Source organism: Dromaius novaehollandiae, chromosome 1 (assembly GCF_036370855.1).
Source record: "Dromaius novaehollandiae isolate bDroNov1 chromosome 1, bDroNov1.hap1, whole genome shotgun sequence".
NCBI lineage: Eukaryota > Metazoa > Chordata > Aves > Casuariiformes > Dromaiidae > Dromaius > Dromaius novaehollandiae.
The window spans coordinates 18649865-18663826 of NC_088098.1; the positions used below are offsets into that span (position 1 = coordinate 18649865).

Sequence of the window (13962 nt, forward strand, 5' to 3'; positions counted from 1 at the left end):
CCTGCATTTCATAGTCATGTGTTCTTTTTTGTTTTGCGTTTTTTTTCCCCTAACTTTTATAGCTGATGCAGATGCATTTAAAATTCTTCTGGAGATGAAGATGAAGAAGAGGCAGAAAATACCCACTTTACCAAGCACTGTGACTGAGCTTGACACAGAGGATGGTTCTAAAGTCTATGTGGTTGGAACAGCCCACTTCAGTGACAGCAGCAAAAAGGATGTAGTGAAGGTAAATGTGGAAGAGGAGCCCTTCAGCAGTGTTTTTATGATGTTGTCAACTTAGCATTAAGTATGTCACAAAGTAGAACAGGGCCCAGCTCTCTTGACTTGATTCTGTGCTGTAACCTCCAGATTCTGTTTTTGAAGTTAGCTGTTGTGGGGGCTGACAGCACTGTGGGATGAAATAAGAGGCAGCCATGTTATCTTGATAATTTTTTGACCCGGTAGATTGTTTTCCCATCCCAAATACTCGTATTTGTCCTCTAAACAGCAAATGCTTTAAAAAGTGCTAGTGTCAGAAGTAAGAATCTCACTTTTGAAGCTTCACCTTTCATGTCAAGGTGTAGCATCACATCAAACTGACAGTGCATGCTGTGTTTATTGCATACTCACTGGGGTGGAGACAAGCCAAGAAGATGCAAAGCCCAGAGCAGCAACTGGAGTTTTCAGCTTGCCTATGTGAGATGTGTAATACAGACCTAGAAAACAGTGGTGCCCAAGATTTCAGAATACAGTCCAAAGTGCAAATAGGGCTGAAGTTCTATTGAAAGTAGAAGCTATTTGAGACAGTACCTCATGCAAACTCTGCAATTTAGAATGGCTTTATCATCCAGGAACTTGAGGGGGAGGAATCTCTTGCCAGATTCATCAGTTCTGGGTCTTAAAAGGCTTATTCCAATGCAGATTATAGATGGTCACAAAGTACAGTTAAAGGAACTGTGCAAACGTGAAAGAAGTTTAACATCACGGTTTTCTGTGCCCCCTCCTCCTGACTACAATTTGGACTCCAGCTTCCCATCTCAGAGTATCCAGCAACTAAAGTATTTCGCTGATATCTTCCTTATTTTTTTTTCCTCAATAGTTATTTGGTGAAGCCTTATGCATGTTTTCACTGTTCTGTTAATTGAAAGTGATTGGTAGAGTGGGCTTTTGTTACACCCAATGCCTTGCAAATTATTCTCCTGAAAGATCAGTACAGGCTGCATAGCTGTTTAATCTTTCCTAAACTGGTGTAAATAAATTCATCTTTTTCAGACAATACAAGAAGTGCAGCCTGATGTAGTTGTGGTGGAACTATGCCAGTACAGAGTTTCTATGTTAAAGATGGATGAAAAGACATTACTAAAAGAAGCCAAAGAAATAAATCTGGAAAAACTTCAACAAGCTATAAAGCAGGTATGATTCCTACAGTGAGAATTAAAGATTTGTATTAAGAAGTAATTGGTCAAATTACAACCAGAAACAGTGTTCCTGCCAGCTGTGAACCTAATAGTTTTCATCTAGGGAGAGTTTGGTTAGAGTGGCAGAGTTAGGTTTGGAATTTTGCTTTTAGCTTCATTATGGGAGGCTTCTGTTCCACAGCAGGGTTGTCTGGGCAGTCAGTGACTGCCTCAAGACTCTTCATGGGTTTAACAGTTGCTCTATTTGCAGGACACAAGTTTAACTTTGTAATTGTAATGTTCCACTAATACATTTAAACATGATTATTATCCCTAGGATTTGCATCCGTATCATGGCTATTTAAGGAGCACCTAACTTTGCTATTGTTTGTGGTGATCTGTTGAGTTGCACTCCTTCATCTTAGTGTGTTGCTCTTTTGTGTTTGTTCCTTATTTTTGTTTTTTTTTTTGTTTGGTTGGTTTTTTGTTTTTGTTTTTGGTGTGGTGTGGGCTTTTTTTTTTTTTTTTTTTTTTTTTTTTTTTTTTTTTTGTGTGTTCCGCTACTCTTCCCAGTAGTTTGTTATTGTCGATAGGCCTTGGGAGATTTTTGAAAAATTTGGGCAGAGTGGGTAACCATTCAATTTGTAACTAGTTTGGCAATCTGTTGGTGTTTGGATGTGTGTGCAAAACATGAGTCTTGTCCTGTATTTTCAGTTTCACCTAGTTAGCTTGTATTTGAGTAATTTTAAGCTAAGCACAGTGAGATGATACAAAGCTGATCTTAAAATGATAGCATGTTTAATTAGAATGGCAGCATCTGGTCAGTAGTGATAAGTGTGTTTCCAGTGATCAGCTGAATGAACAAATTCAGTTGTTGATATTTTCGTTGTGAGGTGCAGGCACATAATCACAGTTGCTTATTTTATTGATGTCATTGGGGAATTTCCAGGATTGTAGCCTGAGTAAGAACGTAACCTACATCCATGAGGAAGCACATGCAGTGGCTAGAGGCTAGTCTGTTTCACGTGTGTATATATACCTAGTTTCTCAATACAGTCTTTCTGACTTGTATGGTTAAGCAATAATGAACCTTCCCAGTTTGTTTTATTTATGTCCTATCAAAGAATAGAACACTGCAAAACATTTAAATATTGATTTACTGTATACATCTACTTGTTTTAGGTAAGGTGGTTTGTCTTGATGCATGTAGCGGAAGAAATTAATCTTCGCAGCAACCTATGCAGTGTAGTTGGGGGTTCTGACCTGATAAACAGGCACATAAGCCTTGTTTTTGTATCAAAACTAAATGCAACAGTTCTTGCTTTGCTACTCTGAGGGAGAAGAGCAGTGAAAATCAAATAAAAAACTTATTTCTCTGTGAGGAAAATCTGTGTTGACAGTTTTGTAGTGTAGTTGGCAGTTTCTGCCGGGACTTGGAGTGATTATCTGTGCAGCCACTAGGCAACGCAGCTTGTGCTGACTCCAAAACCAGAGAATAATACAAGACTTCTTCCTGCTGGTACAGCTCCATCTCAGACTTTCCTTTGTTACCAGGGATAACGCAAGTAGTAATAACTTGGACATCCTACCTTTTAAATAATATATTTTTCCATGTATAATCCCAACAATAAAATGGAGCGATCCCTTCCCCCTTGAATCGGCAGCAGTGTGGATTACACAGGTGTAGGGAAAAGTAGGAAAAACACTCCATGAACTGTCTCACACTGAATTATACTGGCTTTGTTTTTTCCCTAGTAAAAATCAAACCAGCCACTGAGTTGCTCCATCCTCCTAGATGCTTCAGTTGTGCTCTCTCATTTCACATTGATCAAATAAGCACTGGGGCCCAAAAGTTGCACCAAAAGTCAAAACTACATATTACTTTAATCCTGTAGTATAAAATTAGAAAAAGAAAAGTCTCTTTTGTACTTGCTTGTGTAAATCTTAAGCAGTAAAGTTATGTTTTATTACTCTTAATCAAAGCTGGAAACTGAGCTAATAATAGGAAATTATTACACACTTGCAATGGATCATTAGTATTCACAGCTTATCAAGCAACTATGGCAGGTTAAAAATAGCCTTCCTCCAGCCCCTCCTTTGCTTTGAAACCGGTACAGTGGTTTACAAAGAACTGCCTATTCACTGTCCATTAAGCAGAGCAACCCAGAGCGGACTGGAATCTGGCTCAAAGGGGGATTACCTGAAGGTGCGCTGTAACAATTGGCTTAAATCAAACTGGTAAGACTGGTTTTGTCTTCTCCCTGGTTTTGTTTTTCTACTGTCCCTTCTGTGTCCTCACCAGAGCTCGCATGGCCATGTGGCAGTCTGAATATGGCTTGCTTTTTAGCTGGGTCATGTCCCCATGTGGCTGTGTGATTGCTGGTCCTGACACAAAGGAGGAGGTGGGAAACCTTGTCATCGGGGAGAGGAGAAAGTGGGCTGGTAGCAGCAAAATGTTAGATCAACCTCTTCTTCCCCCCCCCCCTTTTTTCTTCCACCCTACCCCTTTAGGATGGAGTTACCTGTGTAAAAATATATAGTAATGATCTTTGTTTCTAGCCAGTGAAAAAGCTCTGATTTTGCACAGCATAATGCAGCTCTTCATGTTTAGGTAACCTACAGTATATCCATTTTATTTAACAGATAATCGTGTAAATTGTTAGACAAAAGGTATCTCCGCATGGACTGCAGGCTGCAGTCACATGCTGTCTTCACTTGCACTGTGAAGTCGAACTTCTCTAGTGTGTTTGCAAGCAGTAGGAAAAGTGGTTCCAGTCTCCAGGCTGCAAGGCTGTGTTTGTACAAGACCATCCATGGCAATTAGCCTTTCTGAAAGAAGGAATCCAGGGGACTATAATATATTGCCTGTGTATTTCCCCAGTTCCACAGTTAGTGTTGGATTTGTAGCTTCTTACACAGTTGAAGAGTTAGCTGCAAGCCCCCTTCCGCAGGCTGTGTTCCCGTACGCGGGATAAGGACAGCTGTGCTACGTCTAGTGGGAGATTTGTCTGCTCCAGAAGCCCTCTGGCAGTGGCTAATAACAGATGCTTAGGGAAGAGTTTAAGAATTTGTGGTCATACTTTGGCCTGATACTCCTCTCTTCTTCCACCCTTCTTACTGCATCCGTGCTAGCCATGATGTCCTGTATATTCCATCTTCATCAGTCATCCCTTTCAGGGCTTGATGAATGTTTAATATAGTTAATCTCCTCTCATACATCTGATCTTTCTCTGTATGTTTTCTAATTCAAATATGTTGTCTTTAAGGCACAAGTCCACCAGAGATTATACAGTAGCACACTGATGTTTCTAACTTGTTCCTTTCCTGATAATCCCCATCATTCTCCTTGCTTTCTGACAAACTCAGTATTCCACGTTCTCTCTCCTGTGTGCCAATACCTCTGCATCCTGTTGCATGTGCAGTCATGTTTGTCTTTCCCCAGGTGCATGGCTTTGTGTTTATGGCTATTGCATCTAAACTGAGAATTTATTGCCAGTCACTCAGGGTTTAATTCTTTTTTTGTAGTCAGCTTTCCTTTCTCTGATGCTGAATAATCTTGTGTTGATGATAACCTCTTGTAGTATTTCACTCCCATCATTACTGCTGTGTTGTGCTCTTTATCCCCCAACACTCTCGGTCTGGCCAGTCGTTGCCGTTTGCTACTACACACTGCTGCTTGTCACTTCTAATCTCCTTCATGCTGAGCAAATGTGGGAGGTACTGAATTTTATGTAGCGTTAAGAGCACAAATGGCTCAGACACTTCAAAGTTGCATCCCTTTGATACTCAGCAGGATGAATCTTTCTTCACTGTGTTAAAAAATAAATAAATAAATAAAAATTAAAAAAAATCCAAACCTCAAACCCATCAATCCTGAATGGGCAGTAGCCCATCGATGACCTCAGCCTGCATTATCTTAGTTTTCTTCTCTTTGTGGGGATATTTTCTAAACCTCTGGAAACCCTTCTCCTTAGGGCTTTTGAACTGAATCTTAAGAATGCTGAAAACTGCTTCTCATTGCCCTCTTCCTTGTCTCTCCCTAGGAGTCCCATGCCCTTCTGTCTTTCTGCTATGCCCCGTGTCTGTCTGCTTAGCATGTTTATTTGATGGCTTCCTACTTCTGTTTGTCATTCAGTTGTTCTTACAACATGTCCCGCTTGCTGTTTTGTGGCATGATGAAGCACTCAGTTGGCTTTGAAGATAGCCCCTCTCTCTTGCCAGTTCTCATCCTCAATGATTCTGCAATTTGCTTAGCTGCAGAAAACTTGCAACTTCCTTTGGAGAGATCATGCATCAGAGCTGGCTCTGGCTGTCATTTGAGCATGGCACTGGGAGGAAGAAAGGGGACCAGCACCCTCCTGTGGTAACTTCTGGCAGTTATGTTAACACGAGCTATCCTCTCTAACCTCATCTTCAGTCACGTGAAGCAGCTGATCCAGCAGAAAACCTTTGGGGAAGGAGTGGGGGGGTACTGCCCCTCGTGGCAGTGGTGTGGACCAATGCCGAATTGCAGGAGATGCATAACTGGGGCTTGATTTGCCCCTGGGGGTAAGTAACGCTCAGCCACTGAGTCTCAGTCCTTAAGAACTGCTGGTTCAGGAAGAGCGAGAACTGGACCGAGAACAGAAGTAACAGCACTGAGTGGATTTGTGCGAGAGATTTTTTTTTTTTTCATTTCTTTAAGAAGAATAAAGAAATTTTGGAGAAGCATATGTAAGACTCCCCCTTTTTTAAAAAAGGAGGGGGGGAGAGGAGTTCAGCCTCTGTTCTTTGCACAAGGAGGAGTCTTCACTGTGCTTGTGGGAGTGAGTCATACCCAAGACTGAGTGTTTTCCTAAGGTTTCATGCGCTGAAGTCATGCACAGCAAGTTCTTGCACAAAGCTGGGTGCTCTGTTTCTGCAACTGCTAACTCAACTAGTGCTCTCTACAGTGTTTCCCTGAGATTGTGGGAGAGCTTATGATTAGACCACTAGATATTTCCCTTTCAGTATCCCTATGATGTAGAATTCAATGTACATTCAGTGGAATGTACTCTTATATTCTGGCTTCTTTTCTAATCAGGGAGGTTAAGAAAAAGTAAATGTGCAGTATGAGCTATTTTACCATTCAGTTATTCAGACGCTTCCTTCAAGCAGGTGGAATAAACATAGGAAGAAAAGCAGCCAGTCTTGCTGGCATTTGCATTTTTGTTGAAAGGGAAGATATCTTGGTTATACACTGAAGTGAAAAGCCACTTTACAAATGGTAGAAGCTGAAATAAAAGGTCTGTATTCATCACTGAATTGTCTCCAAAGGGTAGCGTCAGTATTTCTTCTTCAAGGTATTAACATTTTTTATGATTGTGAACAGTGCATTCTTCTCAGAAATCCAAACAGCTTGTTGGCTTTCTTTTTAATGTTTTTCTTCCTTTTCCACTAGAATGGAGTCATGTCTGGATTGATGCAAATGCTTCTTCTGAAAGTGTCTGCTCACATCACAGAACAGCTGGGAATGGCCCCAGGCGGAGAATTCAGGGAGGCTTTCAAAGAGGTGAGGACTTGAAATGGCTCTTTGAGGTCGAATTACTGGCCTTTTGCTCCCAGAGTCAAACTAAATAAAGCCATTTGTTAGTTACGGGAAAAGAGTACTCTGACAGTATTTGCACTGAAGCCTGTGAGGTAAGAGTTATCTTCAACTTCAAAGTATACTCAAAGCTGCAGAGGTTTGTAGCCCTGAGTGACACAAAGGTAGCTCCAGAAAGGCTTTAAATGTTAAAGTTTTCTCCTGATGATATGTTAATGGCACTTGTTTTAGTTTTATTAATTTACTTTTTTTGTTCTTGTTGAATAACTGTTGTTGGATAGTGAAATTGTAACAGTAAGACCACCAGCAGAAACTGAGGGGTCTAGCTATTTGTTTCGGATAGAGTTCTTTCTCTTTTACTATTCAATTTTTGTGGTCATCCACCCCATGCCTACACAAGTTGAAGTCTTTGTCTAGCTTTTGATTTAATTTACCTGGGCATCTCAAACAAATGCCCCCAACCATGCATTGAGTTTTTTTCTGTCTTGCACTTTCAGCAAAGGGTTGGAGAGTTGTTTTGTGTTCAGTCTGTCATGAGGGCAACACTGTCCCATTTACCAGATCACTGCTGATCTACACCCGTACGTGCCAAGGTGAAGAGTGACAGGCTTTATTGAAAAATATGTATATCATTTATGTTAAAGTCCAGGTGAAATCAAAACAAAGTTATAGCTGGTAAAGAAAACTCATGCTTGTCAACAGCTCTTTTTTCTTTTTCATTTCTTGAAACTTAGTTTTTTTTAACCCCACCTTGCTTGTCTTAAATAAAGTAAGACTTGATAGTATCCACTTGAAGACTTACTGTTTCAGAGCACTTTGCAATCTGTCTTTAGATTTTTGTAATCTATTAATAAATTAAATGTTAAGCTATGCTTTTGGGTTTGCTTGAGTAGTTTTGTGAGAATATGTAAAACTGTGCCCACAGTCCTTGGGAGATACAGTTTAAGTAATATGAATGTCTGACTTCCAAATTTTAGTTGTCTGTGATACATGAGAGAATTATTTACCTCATCTAATTTAAGCTGTTTAGAAGTTGTTTAGTCTGTCCCAATAGTCAATTGGAGGCACCAATATGCACAGCTAGGGAGCTATCTGGTAGTGGCTTTCCTCCCTCCCTCCCTTCTCCTTCTCTTCCTCCATTGAGTGTACCAGCATGCTGAACAACTACTTAGTTTAAATGACAGGTGTGCAAATGCATCCTGCCCTCGGAATTGATTCATGGAGCAAATGATAATTCATTTTTTTAGGATAAAACCTAGAAATAGATAGAACCTTAGAAAGGTTCATCATCCTCATTCGTGTATGTTTCTCAGAATTGAATACTTGTGTTATTAATTTGGATCAGGTGACTATGTGGTAATGAAAATTTTGTATATCAATCCTGGGCCCACTGTTGGTGTTGTCAGGATTTCAGCCTGGGGAAACCATCTCTGTGGCATTAGTGAGATTTAATGCATTCATCCAAAAAGCTTGTTTGGGGAAGCAGAATATGTCACTGGTCTTAGTCATATCTGTTCTTTTAACATGCCCTTTTGTCTTACTGCCAGCTGCAGTATTGGGAAGTAAATAGCAGCTGGACTTCTACTGTGAGTTAAAGCCACTGTTGTTGTCTGAAAATACTGAAAGGCTATTTCCTCTGTATATATCCACTTCCAGAATGTATCTTTTTAGATTATCTAAATTGGCTAGTAGGGAAACTTTAAATGGTGGAACACACCATAGCTGCCAAAGACTATGGAATAGTTCTGTGCATTTATCCTTAATAAAAATAAAATTGTTTCAAGGCCCACTTTCATGAGCAATCTGGACCAGACTGAATTTTTTTTCCAATAACAGAGTTAAAATAATATGAGCTCTGTTGCCTTCTAAAATGGTTGCTTGAAATTTTTTAGGACTTATATTTAACATAGAGTTTTTTAGTACTGTAATGTAGCTTTGGTTGACAAATATTTTAGCAAAATCTCACCTGGCATTGCTGTGTGGTATCTGGCATTAGTCTTTGTTTCATAAGCTCCTTCAGCTCTGAATTTATTGTCATCACAAATGGTTTGACAGGTTTGTGATCCTGACAAATTCTAGTTAAAAGCAGAATGATCAGAGTCATTTTACATGGGACTTTATGCAGATCTGGATAGGTATTCAGCCTCATCTGTTCCCCTAAAGTAGTCATAAACAGGAGCTTTCTATTTAGGTAACAGTAAAATAGAAAAAGAGGGTGGCATTACAATTTATGGTTTTATTATAAATCTACTGCAACTCATGGCTGACGTATTCCTTTACAAAGTAGTATTTTGAAAAAGTTATTTACTGCAAAGCCAAGAACTTTCTTGATGTTGAATTGTGACACTACTTTGCTCCTTTTCTTTTTTCTTTAAGATACCTTGGATAACATAATAAGACAAATTTTCTTAATCTGACAGTGTATAGTGCTGTAATGTATTAGAAATGTTGCATGGTAACTTGTATCTTCTCTTTCAGGCCAGTAAAGTTCCTTTCTGTAAATTTCACCTTGGAGACAGACCCATCCCTGTTACTTTTAAGAGAGCAATTGCTGCACTTTCTTTCTGGCAAAAAGTCAAGCTTGCTTGGGGCCTTTGCTTCTTATCTGACCCAATCAGGTATGAATACATATCCCATCTGATTATCGAGGGTGAATTCTTCAACTCTTCAGTGTGACTTCAGTAGGAGCCGAAAGTCCTCAGTACACAGCCTGAAATTTGCACACTTACTTTTTCTTATCCTCCCTCATATTTTTAAAAAGGCTAGCATTCTGAGCCTGTTCCCGCCTTTTTGGGGGGTTTTTTTGTTTGTTTGTTTGTTTTGATTCAATACTTCCAGGTTGTGGATGATATTGGTGAAGTCGGGGATTCAGTGCTGGAGAATCCCTAGCTTTACTCCAACAAACAAACAAAAAACTCTCTTTTTCCATTTTATGCTGAACAGAAAATCTTTCCCACTACCAGCATGTGGATTTTGTGAATGGAGGAGAGTAAGGCTTCCCTCTACTAACATATACTTCATCAAGGTTTCCAAAGGACTTGGGCCTACTGTGCTAAGTTGCTTCTGGATCAGGGCAGCTTGAGAACTGAATCAACATCATCTGCTGTCTGAGCAGATTTTTGGAACAAGAGAAAACATTTGAAGTTTGTGGGCCGCATGTGACTTAACGAATACTGCCTTTATAAAGGGGCATTGTTAGGAACTTTTGCCTTATGGTAATGCTTCTCAGATGGTTATTCTCTTGCTCAGTTTGGTTTCCTCTACCCTTCAGAGAAATCATTGTGCCAAGTTTCTTTCCTCTGTGCTTCTGGCCCCAAGTAAGTGTGAAGTAACTTACCTGGACTGGGTGAGAATATATGCCCAGCTCTCCTCCTAAATTCCTTGTGTTCCTAGCAGACTTGCAGTGATGGTAGGTTCGCCAGAAACTGGTTGCCCATACGTGTGGTCCCTGAATCTCAGTACCTGCCTTGTTGCCTGTGACTGGAGCTATGCATAGCTCATGAAGTGAACAATGTCAATTTTTCAGGCAATTAAAATCGAGCCAGGAATCAAAACATAGTAGGAGCAATCAAGTCGGCGTTGATGCAGTTTTAGCTTTTACTGTTGTTTTCTGTAAACACTTGCTTTTACATTTAGCTGTAAAATGAGTTTGAACCTTTTTCAATCTATTAACTGCAGTTCATGTGTAAAGTAAGTTTTATTACTCACTAGTCTAATACAAGCATGAAACTATTTACAGATTTTTTTGGAGGCACTGGAGGATGTATTTCTCTGCAACTTTTCCCATTCCTTCACTTATGCTAAGAAGATTTGGGTTTACATTTGCAATATTAACCTATAATCATGATAGATGAAAGCTAGCTTCCCATACAGATGAACTTCAGATTTGGCTGTAATAACATCTAAATCGTTGCCATACAATTGATTGATCTGTGAAATTCATGATTTCACAAATAATGTAGGTAGGAGTGGAAAAGGAAAGACAATTGTAATTAGGAGGGGGTGTGTGTGTGTATATTGTGTAGACATGATCACTGAGCCATCAATATGTGGTTCTACTGAAAAGGAAGTAATAATTCAACATCAAATTTGTGTCAGTTTGGTGTTTGAGTGATTTGTTGAAAGCTAGCAATGTGTTTCTCCTTTTGGTTGCCCCCGTTTCCATTTGTTTCGTTTTGATCTCAGAGGCTGAGTAGAGAAGGCATAGGGTGGGATCATTCTTAAGTGGCTTTGCATCATTGTCTGCTGATCTGGTGCTACAAACTATAACTGTATCACAACCCTGGGAACAAACCTGTAAAAGATACAGAAGCTCATTACATTTGCTCCTGCATTTCCTACCCTCTTTATTTCCTGCTCATTTCACATTCTCCTGTTCAAGGAATTAAAAATGTATAACTTTGACTTCCCTGCTGAAGACCTGTGATTGATGATAGAAACCTGCAGAACTCTTTCCATCTCCTCACACTGCCTCTGTGCAGTGTGGTGTTTTTTTGTTTTGTTTTTATTCCTTAAATACAGCCTCTTGGTGTTGGGTGATCAGATCCACTTCAGGAGTGCTCTGTGTTGCCTCTTTTAAGCTCATTAGTATGCAATGAGAAGTGGAGAGCCCTGGTTACTACTACTTTTGAATCTCCGTGCTTTTGCTCAGTTTAGTTGTCAGCTTTCAAACTGGGAAGGGTGAAAATCCATTCAGTTGAACTGCCTAAAGGCAAGTGACCCCTCTTGTCTTTCCTTTTCCCTGACTTCAGAGGCATTAAGTATCCAGTTTTACAGGTTTAGGGAGATTGTTTTCATTGTGGAGAGGAGAACTGTATAGCATATATTTACGTGTATAATGTGAATGACCCCTTAAAGCTACAGGGTTTTTGTCAGTCTGTCTCTTTCAGCTTTAAAAATCATTAAATAGATACTGAGAAAACTTATTTTTCTTTCAGTAAGGATGATGTGGAGAAATGCAAACAAAAAGATTTACTGGAGCAGATGATGGCAGAAATGATTGGAGAATTTCCTGATCTTCATCGAACAATTGTCTCGGAACGAGATATTTACTTGACCTACATGTTGAAGCAAGCGGCAAAGCAGATAGAACTACCTCGAGCTTCAGAAAGTAATTGTTTTATAGTAGATACCATAACCAGCAAGGTGTTCTTAGTGGGACGCTCCACAATTTCAGTTCTTCTCAGGAAATCTGGAATTTTCTGTGGGTTTATTTTATAGACAGGTGCCACATGTCACAGAAGATTACGGTGCTTAAAAAAAATAGAAAGTGGTATTATTGTTCTGTTACAATACTCTTACAACTCTTCTAGAAGTAAAGAATTTTCTTAGAGGAATGAACTCTGAATCATGATCTCTTTCTCATTGTGCTATTTAAAACTGGAAAATACCAATTAGCCTGACAAATTTTGAAAAAGGCAGGCGTCTGGTATTACAGCACAGCATGGGGCAGTCTAAGTTTATGTTGCCTAGCTCACTTCCACCCTCTTATCTCACCGAATTCACTGTCACCAGTAGCTGCTCAGGAACATATTTCCTGTTAAACTAACTGCCTCTAATTGCAGTGTTCTTCATATCTTGCTTTGTATTGTAAATTGGGCTGCTAGAAACCCTGATGACATAACATATATAGACTCTGCGTTTTTCAGTGAGGTATAGGCATACGGGGTAATTGTATTTGTCTGGCCTTTGAAAGCATTTTGCCCTTGTGTGGTCTCTGTGCCCTTGGGATATAAGCATGCTAGGGTATGGGTTACTTCTTATTTGCTGTCTTAAGAAGACACTGTTTGTGATCACTTCAGTGCAAAACTTCTGGTACTGTCTTGTGATTTGAAAAAAATTAATAGTGGGGAGATTGCACCTCTGTTCTTGCATCTCTCTTGTCTAGTTTTACCTCAGTGCCACCATCTTAAGTTTTGTCAGAACACATATTATCTCCTGTTAGCCCAGCTGGTACAGCTGAAAAAGGCACATGTGCATTCAGTCACACTCTCCAAAAAGACCACCTTAGCAAGTATAGGATAGGTCTCTGGATAACTCCTTCAGTGGATGCCTGTAGAACTGGAGGGGGTTTATATGCATTTGAAGGATTTAAAATAGAAAATGGGACAACAGAAGATGGTGATGTGAAGAGCAACCTGATTGATAGTCCTGTGTTTTAATCTGCTGAAAAATAAGAGACAGTGCCAGAGATGCTTTTGTTTAGAAGCTGTGCATATATACATATATAAAATCTGTTCCATGTACTCATGCTTATGAAAGGCAAAAAGAAAAAAAAAAAAGCCCAGTAGTGTACTTAAGATCTGTAATAAAAGACCAAATCCCACAATTGCAATGAGCAGAAATAGAGCATCATTGTCCAAATCCTTTGTTACTATAGGGACCTAATCAGGGGAAATTCCTATATACTCTTTGCAGTACTGAAACATACTTTTGGTCTGAGTTATTCCTTAACTAGGTCTCATTTATTCCTAGGCTTGGCCTCTGACTTTTTGCCTGGGGAGCTCTTCCAAAGAGCTTGCACATGAAACTTTCACATTTAGTTTTTCTTTCTATCTTTACCCACACAGAATATTTTGAGAGAGGGATAAAGCTTCTTCAGGAACTGTTTCAGATCAGTCTATTTAAACATGATTGGTAACAGCCTTGAATTCTGCCCAGGAGCAGATAGGATAGGATAAGAGTAGAGACTGGAGCTGATGTGATGAACTGGGGACAGCCTGCTCTGCTGAGGCACTAGGGTCTGCCTCTGCTGCAGTTACAACTGATTTAGAGAAGCCCTAAAGCAGGTTGAGAAAAGGCAAGTTCAAAGAAGCCTTTTCTTTTTCACTTTGCTGAAAATATGTGTAGTAGTTTTAGATGCTTTTAATAGTTTTGTTTCATTTCATGGCAGGGGAACTGCTTTTCAAATTTTTTTGTTTCACTATGAAAATTGGGGTTGGTATTTAAAGCAAGATAGTAGATTGACAGACATTCTGAATTGTCTCTTAAACATATTTTCTCACTTGCATTTTGTATTTT

The 13962-nt window shown here is 39.6% G+C and overlaps 1 protein-coding gene across 4 annotated transcripts in view; it reads left to right on the plus strand.

Moving 5' to 3' along the window:
- Positions 1-13962, plus strand: part of TRABD (TraB domain containing) — a 38003-nt gene that overhangs the window by 15133 nt on the left and 8908 nt on the right. For all 4 annotated transcript variants that reach the window (XR_010387671.1, XM_064506395.1, XM_064506406.1 and 1 more), the window contains 5 exons: positions 63-229; positions 1255-1395; positions 6799-6909; positions 9421-9560; positions 11880-12052. Coding sequence is in view for 3 of the 4 variants with exons in the window: in XM_064506395.1 (XP_064362465.1) it covers positions 63-229; positions 1255-1395; positions 6799-6909; positions 9421-9560; positions 11880-12052 (732 nt within the window). In the remaining variant the exon portion in view is untranslated. The remainder of the gene's footprint in view (positions 1-62; positions 230-1254; positions 1396-6798; positions 6910-9420; positions 9561-11879; positions 12053-13962) is intronic.